At 38.7% G+C, this 14981-nt stretch overlaps 1 protein-coding gene across 4 annotated transcripts in view; it reads left to right on the top strand.

Annotated features, from left to right (window-relative positions):
* The window catches only part of macrod2 (mono-ADP ribosylhydrolase 2), a 393753-nt gene that overhangs the window by 264731 nt on the left and 114041 nt on the right, over positions 1-14981 (top strand). For all 4 annotated transcript variants that reach the window (XM_040139126.1, XM_040139128.1, XM_040139127.1 and 1 more), the window contains one exon: positions 7329-7450. In XM_040139126.1, the coding sequence (XP_039995060.1) occupies positions 7329-7450 (122 nt within the window). The remainder of the gene's footprint in view (positions 1-7328; positions 7451-14981) is intronic.

The following is a 14981-nucleotide window of genomic DNA, read 5'->3' as shown; positions in this document are numbered from 1 at the left end:
TTTCAGACAGGAGCTTCAGCCAGCATTATGGGATCACTCTGCACTCTCTGTCACCATGACAACACCAGTTCCATGTCCTAGTGGGTGTACACACTTCATTTAGTAATCCTCAGCGACCAACATGGGAACAGCTGTGTGCATGCTGAGAGGGTCCAGGCTAGTAATCACGCCGAAAAACTTAATTACTGCAAATGTGATCACTCTTTGGACATTATGGAACTAGAATTTGACTGGCAATGGCTGGCATCTTCTGTATACAGTGCATACACTTTTATTGGGAAGTTCAATATTGAGTCGTACTGGTTGTTTATTTGCCTTGTGTGTGTGTGTGTGTGTGTGTTATATATATATATATATATATATATATATATATATATATATATGTATATATATATAAAAAGTGATTACTGTAATAAAAAAAATATTAGTCTATATATTTAATGTAGAATTTGATTTTTTTACTTTTTTAATTCTGTATTTATGCATAAATGTACAGTTGCAGTCTGGGACATGGGCTGCTCCGTTATTTATTAGAAAAAGAACAACACCAAACTCCATGTACAACCCACAAATGAAACACCATTTATCAAGAATTTTTTTAATTCAATGTATAAAATCTCCATCATTAATTAATCTCAGTTAGCTGACATACAAAGACCGCAAAGAAGTGCATAGTATCTGTACAATTTCCTGTGCACAGCCATCATAATCTGTGACGTCACCCTTAAACGCAGGACCCCTAGCAGATCTGGCAGGCCGAGCATATCTGCTGCCTACATCGTGTACCACTCTGACACACTCACAGTGAGGTACATGTAGAGCTGAATGAATGGGAAACGCTGGAGAGCCCTTTGAAGCGAGATGCCATCTCTCAATTTTTTGCTAGACCACAACAGTGGGGCCAGCCCTAAAAATGCAAATTTCCGTGACTGACTGAAATGAACAGGCGCAAACAGTTTCTAATACATAATTAGGGGGTGGTTTACAGCCAGCGTTGCCAACCTAGCGCCTTTGTTGCTAGACTTACCAACTTTTCAGACCCCTTTAACAACTTTTTTTCACAAAAACACTTAGCAACACATCTAACGACTTTTTGGACAAACCGTAGCTACTGTCCATGGACAAGAGTCGCCAGTATTGCCCCACAAATGCGAGGTCAGGCTCTCCCTCTGCAGGCACACCTCTAGTTCACTCTGGTCTTGTTCAACACAGACACAGACGTGAATGAGCTTTTAACTTTCTTTCTGAGTGATCATTTTACAAGCAAATATGCCAAAATCACAGCACAGCTGTTGTCTTTAACTTACTTGTATGGTGGTGATGTCAGAAGTCATCGCAGTTATAAAATCAGGATTTTAGCAGGGCAGAGCAGCAGCTTGGAAATGGCTTGGAGGTGACTGCTGGTTAACATGTCGTATTAATGGGCCGCGTTTCAGTCAATATTTCATACTTGTTCCGTTGTCTGACAACAGAAATGGAAAGACATGTAAATGAGAACAGCTTTATTGGGAATTCGGCTGTATTAAAATACTGTATGTGTGAGCAAAGACAGTAGACAGTTTTGCTTTTTGTTGATAAAAGTAAAACTGTCAATATTGCAATATTAATTGCCCACAGATGAGATCTCAGTTATTGCTGTGTTACTTTATTGATCTTCTTTCTTTAATTTCCTCCAATGCATTACACTGTAAGATTTTTCTAAATCAAGTCTCATAAAAACACAGTTGTTGCACAACACCAAGCATCTTCTCCTGGATTTAAAAAATCCCATGGTTTCATGATACAGGCAGCTCCAATTTACTTTCCTCAGGTACAATTTTCATAATAAACCCAGCATTCTTTGTGAGTGTGCGTTTACTTTTTTATTATTATGCAAATACCTTTTTTTTATTAATTAGGAAACCATATATAACAATATGTTTAAATTACTTCAGCCTTTTCATTGTGCTGATCCAGCCAAAAAAAGAGAGTTAGATTGTGACTGAGCTACCTCTTGACTTTAAAACAATTTGAGAAAAGCTCAGCCACCACAGTGAAATCAAGAGTGCAGTTCATAAAATGCAGTCACTGATTTTCACCATCAGTCATAGAACTTTATAGCAACACTTACTTCTATTAGCAAGGCCTTCACAAACTAACAAGCCTACAGTCCACTCCCCATACAAAATCTGGCTTAACCCAAAATAACAGTGACTGCATTTAAATTCAGTTTTTGCTGAATATCCTACTGGACTGTAAGTCATTGTTGATTCTTGAGTGTGAAAGATAATTGCTAGGGCCAGCACAAAACTGGTTTGATTATTGTCTGCTGGCTCTTGTGAAATAGACCTGGAAGAGGCACCCATATCAACATATCTCTATGGTACTCATGGTGCTGATACTGTCCCCCTTGGGTTGTTGGCCTGAATAGGAGCATTCAGAAGCAGCCACACTACAGTAAACGCGATCATTCATATCCGTATTTTCAGCCTTTTGGAATTGTTATTACGTGAAATTTTAAGCAGCCTCAAATTCAGAACAGGCAAGCAAAAATGAAAGATTGATTAGGATGTGAAGTACTGGTCCCTCTCTGAAATAGCACAGCACTTCTCTTCTAAATGAAGTCTAGATATTTCAAAAGATTTTTCAGTTGTGAAGAAAGTGGCATCTTTGAAGTGAGCATGTCCCCTTGGTATTCCTCAGCTCTGGGAAAGCTGAGGAATATTTTAGTAGGCTTATCTAAGATGTCCACACACTTGCTCTACAGTTGGTGTATTAAGGGGTCATTATGTGTCCAGTCCAGCCCAGACGTACCGAATATCACTTGCCACTAGAAATGCCTCTATCAGGATTTGATTTTTAAGTTTAATTTTTTGCTTCTGATCTGAGCCTTTTACCATCACGAATTTGCCAATATTGTTTCCCCTTCTGATATTTATGTTTTCTTATATAATGCAGCTGCACAGTGCACAGTGAGGCATTTGGAGGAATCTGTCAAGATATGTTAGACATATGAATAGGTCTGCATTAAGAAAATATAGCCTGCATTAAAGTTGTCTTTTAATGCTTTCCTAAAGTGTTCTGTACTATGTCCTGAGTATTTTTTTACAATATCTGCTTCAATCTGGAGCAGTTTTGACCAGGATATAGACATCCTGTCTTCATCTCCAGCATTTACAAAATACTCTGTGCAGTTTTAAACTGTAAGTCTTGTCCAGTTGTACTGGTTTCTAACGTACAGTACAGTGTACAGTGGTACAGTAGATTACAATATTAGGGTTTGGAGAACAACATTATCACGCCCTGAATTAAATTTCTTTCTTGTTTAAATAAAGTTTATTATCGGTCTGATTTGAGAAGTGCATGTGAGAATTACTTCTTACACTCGCACTTCTGCTGATATTGTAGCACTCTGTACCTGACGGGTAAATATTTAAGAGCATCTTTGCCTTTAAGTACAGTATTTGCCTCATTATTCTCCAGGGTCCCTTGCTGTTACAGAAATATGACGCTCTCCCCTACAAACTAAAGGAACAGATAAGTCGCACACTCTGCTGCTGAGGGAATTCAGACAAAGGCTGTGTGCATTTTAAATTTGCTTCTGTGTAATTGTATCAAGTAATGCATTTTTACTGTGATTTTTTTCAAGGCTGATTGAGCTCAAACAACGGTAGGAACACCACTAGTAGTTTCTATACCATACATAAAGCATATTTTTGCTCAAATAGGATTCGAGTAAATGTGACCAAATAATTTGTTGATATGATGGTCCTGAATGAAATGAGATAAAACAACAATTTTTTGTTCACTGCTTTCTACATGTTTCCACATTTCAGTGCTTTTTTATTGACTTTCGGGATTTTATGGGAGAAACGTGTGCTTATCACGGCACTTTAGAAGTCTAGAGCAGGCAGCATAATGCATGCACTCTGGCACATTTCAGCCATTAGTATGAAGAAGATTGAGCAGACTCTCAACAATTAAAAGACTCCATTGAATTCCTGTTAAAAGTTAAAGGTAGTTTATAGCAGAGGCTGAGGAAAATAATTTGCTCTTGTTTCCCTCAGTATTGAAGGTTGTATGGAGAATACTACACACAGTGTGCAGAGTATCATCACAAAACTATTGATAATGTCAAACAATATCTGTCTGGTTGCAGTATTTAATTTAATCCTTACCCCCGAAGTCCTTACATCTTTAACGTTAATAAAAAGAATAAACCTGCGGGATTATTTTTGTTTTGTTGTTCTTTTTGTTTTGTTTTTGTTTGCAGAGCCTATAGGCTCACTAGGAAAGAAAGCATGGTTTGAATGGCAATCATCATTCTTTTCTGGTTCAATTGTGTTCCTGACCTTGTAGCCCCAAGCAAGAGACCACAATAAACAAATCCAGTGGAGAGATTGGTGGAAAAACTGCTAAAAAAACATTGCTGGGAATGAAGCTCATTAACTACTGGTGGAATTGGCAAGGCGAGGGTCTTAAAGGAGGTGTTTGCAGCAGGGATTTTGTGGTACATGTAATAAAGAAGAGTTCTGTTAAATTCCTTAATGACTTATTTTGTATGCTGAGAGCAAACTATGCTTTGCCGTGTCTAGTAATTTAGCCTCTGTAGTTCTGTTCTGTTTCTTTACAGGTTAATTTTGAAATGACAGGCTTTTTATTTCCTAGTCCTTGGCATATTTATTTATTTTTCACCAGTAAATTCCTCTTTTTCACTTCTATTGTTAAGATTTGAAATTTTCTGACATTGACGGATGAATTTCCCCTGAACATACTAAAGAGCTTCCCTTTAGTGTATTTCATCAGGAAATTTCTCTTGATGTTTCCTAAATCCATTATCATCCCTACAATCAAGCCCAACCCCCGCATTGCAAGAGGACCGCTAGTAATCTTTTCAGCCCCTCTAAAACAGAGATATAAATGCCTCTTGTGCAAAGGTTGCACAGAGATAATGATAAGCGTGTCGATATTTGCTTCTCAATAACAAAAAAACACTAATACTCTGAAATGTGTCAGGAGAAAAAGAAGAAAAAGAACAATGATGATAAAGACCCATGTTGGATGGATTAGCTGCCAGAGCTTTTCAAACTCTTATTGCAAAGAGCCTCTTTATATCATTTATGAATTGAAAAACCTTGTGGTCTTAAATAACCATTTCCTGCATCTTCAAACACATTGAGAAATAAAGTATTTATATATATTTAGAGGGACCCTTAACCTTAAGGCAAGGGGATCTTCAAGGATAAACTGTTCATAGCTAAAGCACTATACTGACAAGGGTATATTTGTTATTATTACTGAACTAATTATGTTGATATGTACTTTAGTATCTCTGCATAAGACTGGACTGTTTTTTTTTTTTTTTTCAGAACATGCTCACAAGTCTTTAGAAAAATTATAATTAAAAAAAAATTCCTTTAATTTTACAGCAGCTTAATGGCCTGTAACACCTCACTGCAAATAATCATTGCATTCTGTCGGATTTAGAAAATCACTCTGCCTTTTCCTCTGAACAAAATAAATAACCCCAGTTCCTCCAAGTCCAAGGGTAGAGAGGTAATTTGTGTTCTAAGTGTACAGTGATACTTAAGCAGTTGTTGGACTGTTTTGGAGCTCTACAGCAACTGACTGTCCTTTCTGTCATATCCCTCCTTAGTTACATAGTGAGATATATCTTTCACCTAACAGACACACAGCTGTATAAATATTTAGTTGATGTGGAAGTGTTGAGGATGCGAGTGGAAACATTGGTACTGGTGAGATAAGAACTGTTTAAAATTTCATGAATTTGCCAGTAGTCTGGTTTTTGGCACTTGCCCACACTCTAATTGGCGTGTTGCCGTTCTTGTAGTGAAAAAATTCATGAATTATGCACGAAAAACAACTTACCACGTGTCCTGTTATAACCACATTGTACTATGCAATTTTCGGACTGCTATTCTGGAAAAAGACAACACTTCAGACAGCTCCATTCTCATTACAGCACAACCTCAGTTTAGCTGTGGATCACTCAAACCCCTTGTTTCTTACCTTTCCAAAACACGAAATCTCACCCCCTAAACAATACCAGTGGAAGCCACTAGATTATAGCAATTCCCCATGCATCTTATCATTTTGACCTATTAAGTAACCAGACATACAACTGAAAACTAAATTTAATCTATAAATAATTGATGGTCAAGTGGGGTAATAAAACTTACATTTATTTTGTGGGAAAGTGAGGCTAAGTGTTTTACATTAAAAGTAATCAGTGAGATTAGGTGTAAGAAAACACGTGAAGCTGCTGCATTTTAAACCACAAGATGTTGTGTTGTCCTTGCATGCCCCGACCTGAACCAGGTCTGAATTCTCAGTATTCATACTTCAACAGAGCTTAATATCTTAGTGAAAAGAAATGCGGACTTGATGCGTTAAATTGCAAATGTATAAGTCATAGTTGATCTGTATTTAATGGGCCATGAATTCAGATTTACCAACAGCTACTGCTGTATGAAGTAAAAGACTGTTATTTTGGACTCTGAAATACTCTGCTTTCAAATAAACAGAAAAACATTCATCAATCCGATGATTGGCTATATTGCACCAAACCTCAATGACCTTTTTGGGTAATTTTCAGGTGTATATAGTAGCTTTTTTTAATACATGAAGAGAAATCATGTTTATTAAAAATACTTTTTACGATGTCATTGAAATCCTTATAGTTTGCGTAAATGCAACACCTGTGGTGAACCACTCTGGAATGCTCTGTGGGTGATGCAAAGTTACTTCTTGATTATTGATTTTGACCTGTCCTGTTAAAAATTGAGAAGGCCAAGGGTAGTCGGGCAGAATGTGGAAGATTTCTGTTTCTGTCAAGTCACTGCTTACATTCTCTCGTTTCCCTGTCATCACTCCTATGATTCAATTAAGAAGCTGCATTCCTCTGTCTGGCCAGGCCAGACAAGGAGACCAGTGATTGACAGGTGAAGACATTACTATGCGAAGGGAACAAGAGTACAGGGAGGGATATGAATATTTGAGTAGATGGCATAAAAGAATCTTGTAATTGATTTTCTATCTAAGCTTCCGTTTCATTTACTGAATAAATGCATTCATTTCAGGCAGTGGGTTGTTATTGCTGTCCCCAATGCCTCATTGTGAAGATAAACCTTATCATATTTTGTGTTTGATGATGATTTTGCAGATTCTAAAAACTCAGCTTTTAGTGCTCGAGTGCTCAGCTTTTAGGTTTTACAGCATTGTACTTAACCTTACACTCCATGGCACTAATAGAAATACTGCCAACCATGTAACCTTGCTAAAAGTAGGCTGTGCTGAAATGAGCTTTGTGTGTTGTCCCCCTCCGACAGATGTGATCCACACCGTGGGCCCTGTTGCCAGAGGTCATGTGGGCCCTACTGAGACGAATGACCTAACCTCCTGCTACCAGAACTCCCTCAGGCTGATGAAGGAGCATGGCTTGAGCACTGTGGTGAGTACAGTATGCTAACTCACACTCATCTGAGGAGAAATTTGTCTCTGTTATGTGCAATTTGAAATAAATAAGTTATATGCTTCTGTGTTTTTGTTTTTAACAGTGAGTAAGCCTTCAGTGAGAAAACCTGTCTTTGAAATTTTTAGGAAATTGGGAAAAGGCACAAGAACAAAAGGATTTAGCATCTTTCATTTTAGATACACTTCTAAAAAGCCTTAATCTTCTTTATTTAAACAAAAGCAACAGAGAACACAACAAAATGGTTGCATGTTTGTCAAATGAAGGCTTTTCAAGTAGACTACTTTGGCTTGTGATTAAATGAAAGGCAGATCTTTGTATCCACCTCTCCATATTGCCACAGAGAATAACTATGCAGTTTTTCCTTTGTCATTGTTTGGGAAGCCATTTTTAGACTGTGACCTCTCTTAAATTCTACAAAGGCTTTGATGTAGATGTTTCATTTATTATTTTTTGTTTCCAAGAAATTAAATGTATAGCACCAAAAAGTACTTTCAGATGTTTTGATTCTTGCGTATGTCTGTGCCACCTCTACAAGCAACATTATCATCTTTAAAACACCAGAAAAGCACAAAGTCTAGTGAATGTGGCTGAATCATAAGGGCTTTAGATGAGACAATACCGACAAAGTCCACAGCTGGCAGCAGGCGATCATTCACACACTATCCCAGCTTCTAGCCTGCTCTGGACTGTATGTTTCAGTCTGGTCCACGTGATATATGGATTTGCCCTGCCCACAGAGGGTAAACAAATCAGTAACACACCAAATAGCCACAAATCACATTTTCTTCACCAACCTACTGCCCTGCAGCCTCATCAGAGGCCAATCAATGGAAGTACTTACCAACAGAGAGAGGAGACAAAGATGAATGCCAGTTTCATTAAAGATGATTGTGAGAAATTCCTGCTCTGATGTTGACTTACTGTGAGTGAGACAAACACCTCTAGGTAGCAATTAAATGGATTGTGAAGCCAAATTACTGAAGTAGTTATGGTAAGTGTTTTGAAGTTATATCAAAATCAGCAGCACGCCTGCCTATCCTTTAACATCCCTAATAACAGTTGCATCCACTAAGATATGATGAGCCACAATGACATTACATCAGAATGTCATTTGCAAAGTAGAATAATTTACTCTAGTGGGCTTTAGGCTTCAGGGGCAGAGGGAACACCAAAAGTACCAGGCCCCTCAGACCTCAATGCAGGAACACAATTCCAGCTTGTCTGCTTGCTCCCACAAATGCCTCAATGCCTGCGTTGTTTCTGGCATATTAAAAAGATTTTTTTAGTTTCGCCCTATCTCGTGATTGATTTATCCAATAATCCATATATTTATAAGAAATAGGGTTTCTGTTTTTACTGGGAGCAGGCTGGATGTGTCAAATGTATTTATACAGCTGCTCTTTGTTGAGAAGGCCTTCAGTGAAAACAGTGATGTTCTGTGATTGACTGGTCTTATAGGATGAGCCTAGTCATTATATTATCTTAGCCACAGCCCATTTCTTCTCTCCTTGCTGCAAGGGCAACAGAAAGCCTTTTTACCAAAAGCAAAAGGGAAATAGCTGTTTCTTTCTTCAAGCAAGGATGTGGCCTTGATTTCGTTTTACTCTGGCCTGCCTTGATATGCAAGACTTACTTGAAGAGAGGCTCTAAGGGTTCTCTAGTCCTACTTCTTTTTTAACAGACAGACTTGCAGTCTCTTGGGGCAGAGCACCAAGAGTACAAGTTTTTGATTAGCTGATCAGCAATATGCTCATTTTGACTAATCCAAAAGGGTCTCCTGATGAACTTTTAGTGAGAGAAACAAGAGATCCCACTAAATATGGGCACCCTGCCAGGTGGGTCTACAAAATGGGCAAATGAGGGGTGCTACATTTAAGAATCCTAGACAGCTGGCTGGCTAATGGGGATTCCAGGGCATTATAAAGGAATGGGAGTCAAAACAAAGCCTAACACAAAATAAACCTGAGCATGAAAGATTAAAAAGAAGAGAGCTTGGTAGTTAATCCCTTTTTCTTAGAGCCCAAAACCACCCTTTAGGCTACAAAACAGTACAGCTACCACAGTCGTCATATCAAAATCTTCTTGTGATTGTAGCATGTTACGACAGGGAGTTTACAGGGTATACTTCTGAGTGTCAGAACTGAAATGTATTTCCTTTACATTTGGGCAGCTCAGTCTGTATGACTGAACATTTACTATTATCCCCGGAGGTCAGAAATTCAATAGAAGAGCTTTTCCTGTCCCTAAAAATGTTGCACTCATTTACAACTCTACTGGGACAGAACTGGGGAAGATGGAAAATGTGACTATGAGACAACCAGAGGCAATTCGGGGCTGAGTTTAGGGGTTGTTTCTGAGTTTCTAGATTGTCCCCTAGATTGTTACCATTACTAACTCATTTGGAAATACCAGCTTGAATGAATATAAAATCCATAAAGTCATAAAGTCTGCCTTGTGTTTGGGTTTGCAAAGTAATGTAAACCATATGCATATATATACATACGTATGTGTGTATATATGTATATATGTGTGTGCATGTGTGTATATATGTATATGTATATGTATATGTATGTGTATGTATATATATTTATATGTGTATATATGTTTGTGTTTTTATATATATATATATATATATATATATATATATATATATATATATATATATATATATATATATATATGCACACACGCACAATTATTATTTTTTTTTGGATAATCCTCAAGGTGGCATTAATTGAATCTACCCATCTCCACATAAATTGTAGTAGCTCATTTTTTATCTAAAGTCGTAAAACTTTGGATAAAGATACTTTGCCAAGCCCATAGTGGATGAAATGTGAAGGCAGATATGCACATTTTGTTCATATGACTACCTCTAGCCCACAGGGCAAACTGTAAGTACAGGATGCAGTTCTTTGCCTTACTGACGGATGGCCTTCAAATGAAAAATGATGATATACCTGAGCCAAGAAACCTGCTGTTTAACCCCACTCTGAAGTTGAGAGCTTTTTGGAACGGTCCAGGCTTTAACACCCTCACTCTGTCTTAGTCTCTGGATAAATATCAGATGGCTGGATGGCCTATTGAGTTGTGTTTTCCAAATCATTTGGCTGCAGTACATGCTGGAAAGTGATAGCATGTATGTATGCCCAAATGCTTACATACACTTTGTCTTTTACATGAATATTCCTTTGGCATATATGAATGTGCCTGTGTTGTTGCAATGTTCTTTGCTCATTTCTTCTCTGCCTAGAGGACTTTTATGCTTCAGTGCTTTTTTTTTTTCCTTTTTCTGCGGCTGAAAGAGCAGCAGGCTGTCACAGCTCCCTGGGCTCTGACTGACCACAGCCCATAACCAGGATGCCAGCATTGCCGGCTGGGCTTTGCAACATCACACACGGGAGCCATGGGAGCTGTGCAGCCTGTGAGTAGAATTGCAGCTCTGGGCTGGTGAGCAGCACGTTGTCAAACAGCCCCCTCCTCTGCTCACTGCTTGTTACACTAAAGTATGTTGTTTGCTTCCAGGCTCAGGTGAGGAGAAAAAGGAAATACAGCTAGAAATATGGATTTTTGATGGATTGATTCTTCACATTAATTGTGACATTGCCTTGCCGGTCAACAGGAGTGAAGATGCTCTAGCGGGCCATCGATATTCGCTTGAGCCAGGACATATTAAATAGGTCTAATCATGGTTGCTCTGATACACAGAGTGTGCCATGTTGTTATATTCTATTTGGAAACAGCTGGAATTGTTGGGGGAAGCTCTCCACTTAGCAGTACCACAAGATTACATTGGCAGATTTTTCAGAAGACAAAAGACGGAAAAAAAGAATTTTCTGTAATTTGTTTGTGTCAACGTGGCATGCGGTGCATAAGACACGCATATTTTTCACCACTGACTTGAGACCTGCCAATCATGTTATCTTGTGACTGAAAGAATCATTTCTTGCATTCGAGTTTAGATTTTATTATCTGGTGAAAGACATTATTGACCTTTGGGTGTAGATCATAATGATGCACCTTTGGGTATGTGTGTACTGTCTCTTTGTACAGTCAGACCCTAGGTGGCTTCCTCTCCAAAGAGCTGAAAAGCCATACAGTACATGGAACTCAGGAGACAGTTTATGCAAGTCCCCTGTCTTGGTTAGTCTTGTTATATCTGTCAGGTAGAAACAGACAGAGGTGTGTCGAGGGGGACACCACCATCTGGAAGCCATTCAGCCTTAGACTCTGTTTCATTTTAGAGACCATATTAAACAACCCTTAGACTGTGACCTTTGGAATAAAAGAATGGCCATGTTTACCCAAAACATCATTATTGTTTCATTTAATTTAGCCATCCTTTTGAGTCTTTAAGGAGTGTTCTTTTGAGACAAAATAACAAGGATTTTAGTGTCAAGGGGATGTGGCATCATGAAACAGCGAGCATTTTAGTTGTTGACTAATAATCTTGTGGGCAACTGAGCCTTCTTTTCTTTCCTAATTTGACACTGACAGGCCACAATTTGATGCTTTCCGAAAGTGTCTGTCATTAAGCTATTTCTGGCAGCATGCAGTGGGCTGGCAGCTGTCAGTGTGGACAGTGACAGGGTCGCAGACTGCATTTAGTGGCCTCCTCTCTGACTCCCAGGCAGCCCTGGAAGTGTTTTGTAGTCATAACACACTGGCCTCGAGGAGATCCAGCAGGGAAGCCACAAATTGCCCGTTGAGAAAAATGCTGAAGGCCAAGTGGGTTGGAGATGAATGGTGTAGAATGATAGGATTAGCCACCCTTCTCTGTGGGCTCATTCCAAGGCTGCTAGGAGCATTAGTTTCCATTCATTTTACCCGACAGTGATCCCAAAAAGCATTCCCGCAAACGATATCTTATAGTGACACATCAGCATGCACATACTGCCTTAAAATGACAGCTGATAGCCCCTACAAGATAATCTGTTTGACATGACAGCGACAGCAAGTGAAGAACAAACAATCGCTGTATCAAAGGGATAAGTGACCATGCTCCCAAGGTGTCTCTGACATAGACGACACACTGGGGTTTGGGTGGCAAGTTTACTTTAAACTTGTCTTACATTCTGTTTTGACCAATTTTAAAAGCAGCTCCTCTGTTCTCAGGAATAATATAAGATATGTTATAAATAACGTTTACTCTTCCACCTTTATTAATGTAGGTCACTGGGGATATTTGAAGACTTGTTTTTTACTGCTGTGTTTAAGCGCACTGGAGGGTCTTTGTCCTTATTTATGATTCCAAATACTACCATATCAAACTTAACAACTTTGTACTCCACCCTATTCCATTTTGGTATGCCAACTCCCCAAGTGATTAATTATTTTTCATTTATACACTGAACAGATCATGCACAAACTTTTCCTCTATAAGCTTCTCTCCCCTTTCTTGTAAATTTTTGTCCACAAGTGCAAGCAACTCCAGACATAATTATATAATGCCGGAGAGAAGTATACGGTGCATTCAGAAAGTATTCAAACCCCTTGACTTTTTTTTGCATTTTGTTATGTTGTAGACTTATGCTAAAATCGTTTAAATTCATTTTTTTTTCTCTCATCAAACTAGGGAACAAAGAATATTAGAAAATTTTGCAAAAAAAATAAAATGATATATCACATTGACATAGATATTCAGAATTCCTCTATAATAGAATCCAAGATAAAATTCTTTATGACAATATTTGGAGAACATATATTGCAAATGAACTGTGGACTATACGGACTTTCAAAGTCAGCTGCAATTACTTGGATGTAGTAAAGTGAGGGAAAAAAGGTGATTTGACTTATGCTCCCCACAGACCACACATATTGTTCATTTATTCTGGCAAATAGCAGTTTTTAGCAGTCTGCCTCTTCTGCCATATACCTTTAACTGCTGTACTATGCACCTGTGCTTAATAAAGATAAAGCCCCATATGTCACAGAAAAAGTAGAATTGCCAAATGTTGTGACAGAAAGAGATTATACTAATACTATTTTCTTCTAATGTCAATATATTTTTAATGCACTTCTCTATGCCAGCAAATATAGCTTATTTACAAATCTGAATTTTAACTCTGCCGGTCAGATTTTTACTCTCTTCTACCTGGACATAATGCTTTACTCCTTCGGTTTGTTTTGGTTCCTTTTGTAAAGATGTAAGCATTCTAGCAATGTGTATCACAGTGTTAATCCAAGTCAAGATCGAACGTAAAACCAGACACCAAGCTCAAATTAGGGGAAAAAAGTCCAGTACGCTACGTGCCACAGATGATTTCACCGGGTGTCATTCCCCAATCAGTGATTAGCTACATTATGATTGTGATTATAACTCAGCCCTCTCTGTGACCAGTCGTTTCTCGTAGCCCACTTCCACATACAGTACCTGCATGCGTCGACAGAGGTTAATTAGACTGAAGCTTTCAAAAGGTCACGCTGCCATTTAAATTAGACATTGCTATTTGCCGGATCCGAATCATTGAATACACTGGGCCAATTAGATCCAATTACACTGATAGTGGTTGTGGTGGTCTGCCACCTAGTCTAAGTTAATGACCATTGGAACCCCCATTACCCCAGCGCCCCGATTCAGAAAGAGGCAACCACAGCAGGAAGAGGAGCTACAGGTCTGGGTAAAGGGGGCAGCCCTGTCACATTACCATCCCTTGACATTCCCTTCTCTCCAGGGAAGACCGCAGAACCTTATGTGAGGTGAAATATTACGATATGTAAAATGTGACATTTCCACACACCTCAAGAGGTGTAATCACAGTTGATGGGGACTGGAGAGGTAATCTCCAGAGTGTCTATGTGGAGTGAGCTGATGTGGGCATGCTAGCGTCTTGATTGCAAGCACAGGAAGCCCATAGCAATCATTAGAAAGACTAAACCCTGTCTCCCACAAAGGCAACTCCACCTGGATGTTCTGTAAGGGAAACGGCAGCAGTTTCGTTCTAGATTAATGTGCTCTGACAATATAAAAGGCTCTTCAAATAATTTAAGTACTAAAGCACAGTCAAGCAGTATAAGACTCAGGCTCAACGATGAGGCAGGTTTCACTTCATCTTTTTCTCTGCTGCTGTACCTGGCTGTGAGCAGCTCCTGGAGACGGTCTCCTCAATTTCTATGAGGCTCATATCTCTCTGCAGTACAATCTGATAATAAAAGCGACAGCTCACACCCAACTGAGGGACTGTCAGAGGAAGTTGTTGATTAAACAGATGTCTTTCCTGCCTTTCACCATGAGACAAGAACACCATAATAAACATGCATTATTTAAACATACCTGAAGAGTGTGGGCAATACAGGAGAACACCAAAAAAAATCTGTATACCTTTGTCTCTGCTTCACAAAAGATATGCAGAGAATGCAGCGAACAGGAGAAAAGCTTATAGATCTAGCCAAGGAAAAAATTGTTAGTGACAATTACTTCTGATTAGCAACATCTCATTCAGATAAACTGTGGTGTTGGAATCTCATTTGCAACAATGCTGATTTTTCAAAGGAAGTCTCAAGTCCT

This window comes from Xiphias gladius, chromosome 11 (assembly GCF_016859285.1).
Source record: "Xiphias gladius isolate SHS-SW01 ecotype Sanya breed wild chromosome 11, ASM1685928v1, whole genome shotgun sequence".
NCBI lineage: Eukaryota > Metazoa > Chordata > Actinopteri > Istiophoriformes > Xiphiidae > Xiphias > Xiphias gladius.
This window is presented reverse-complemented; position numbering and strand designations above follow the sequence as displayed.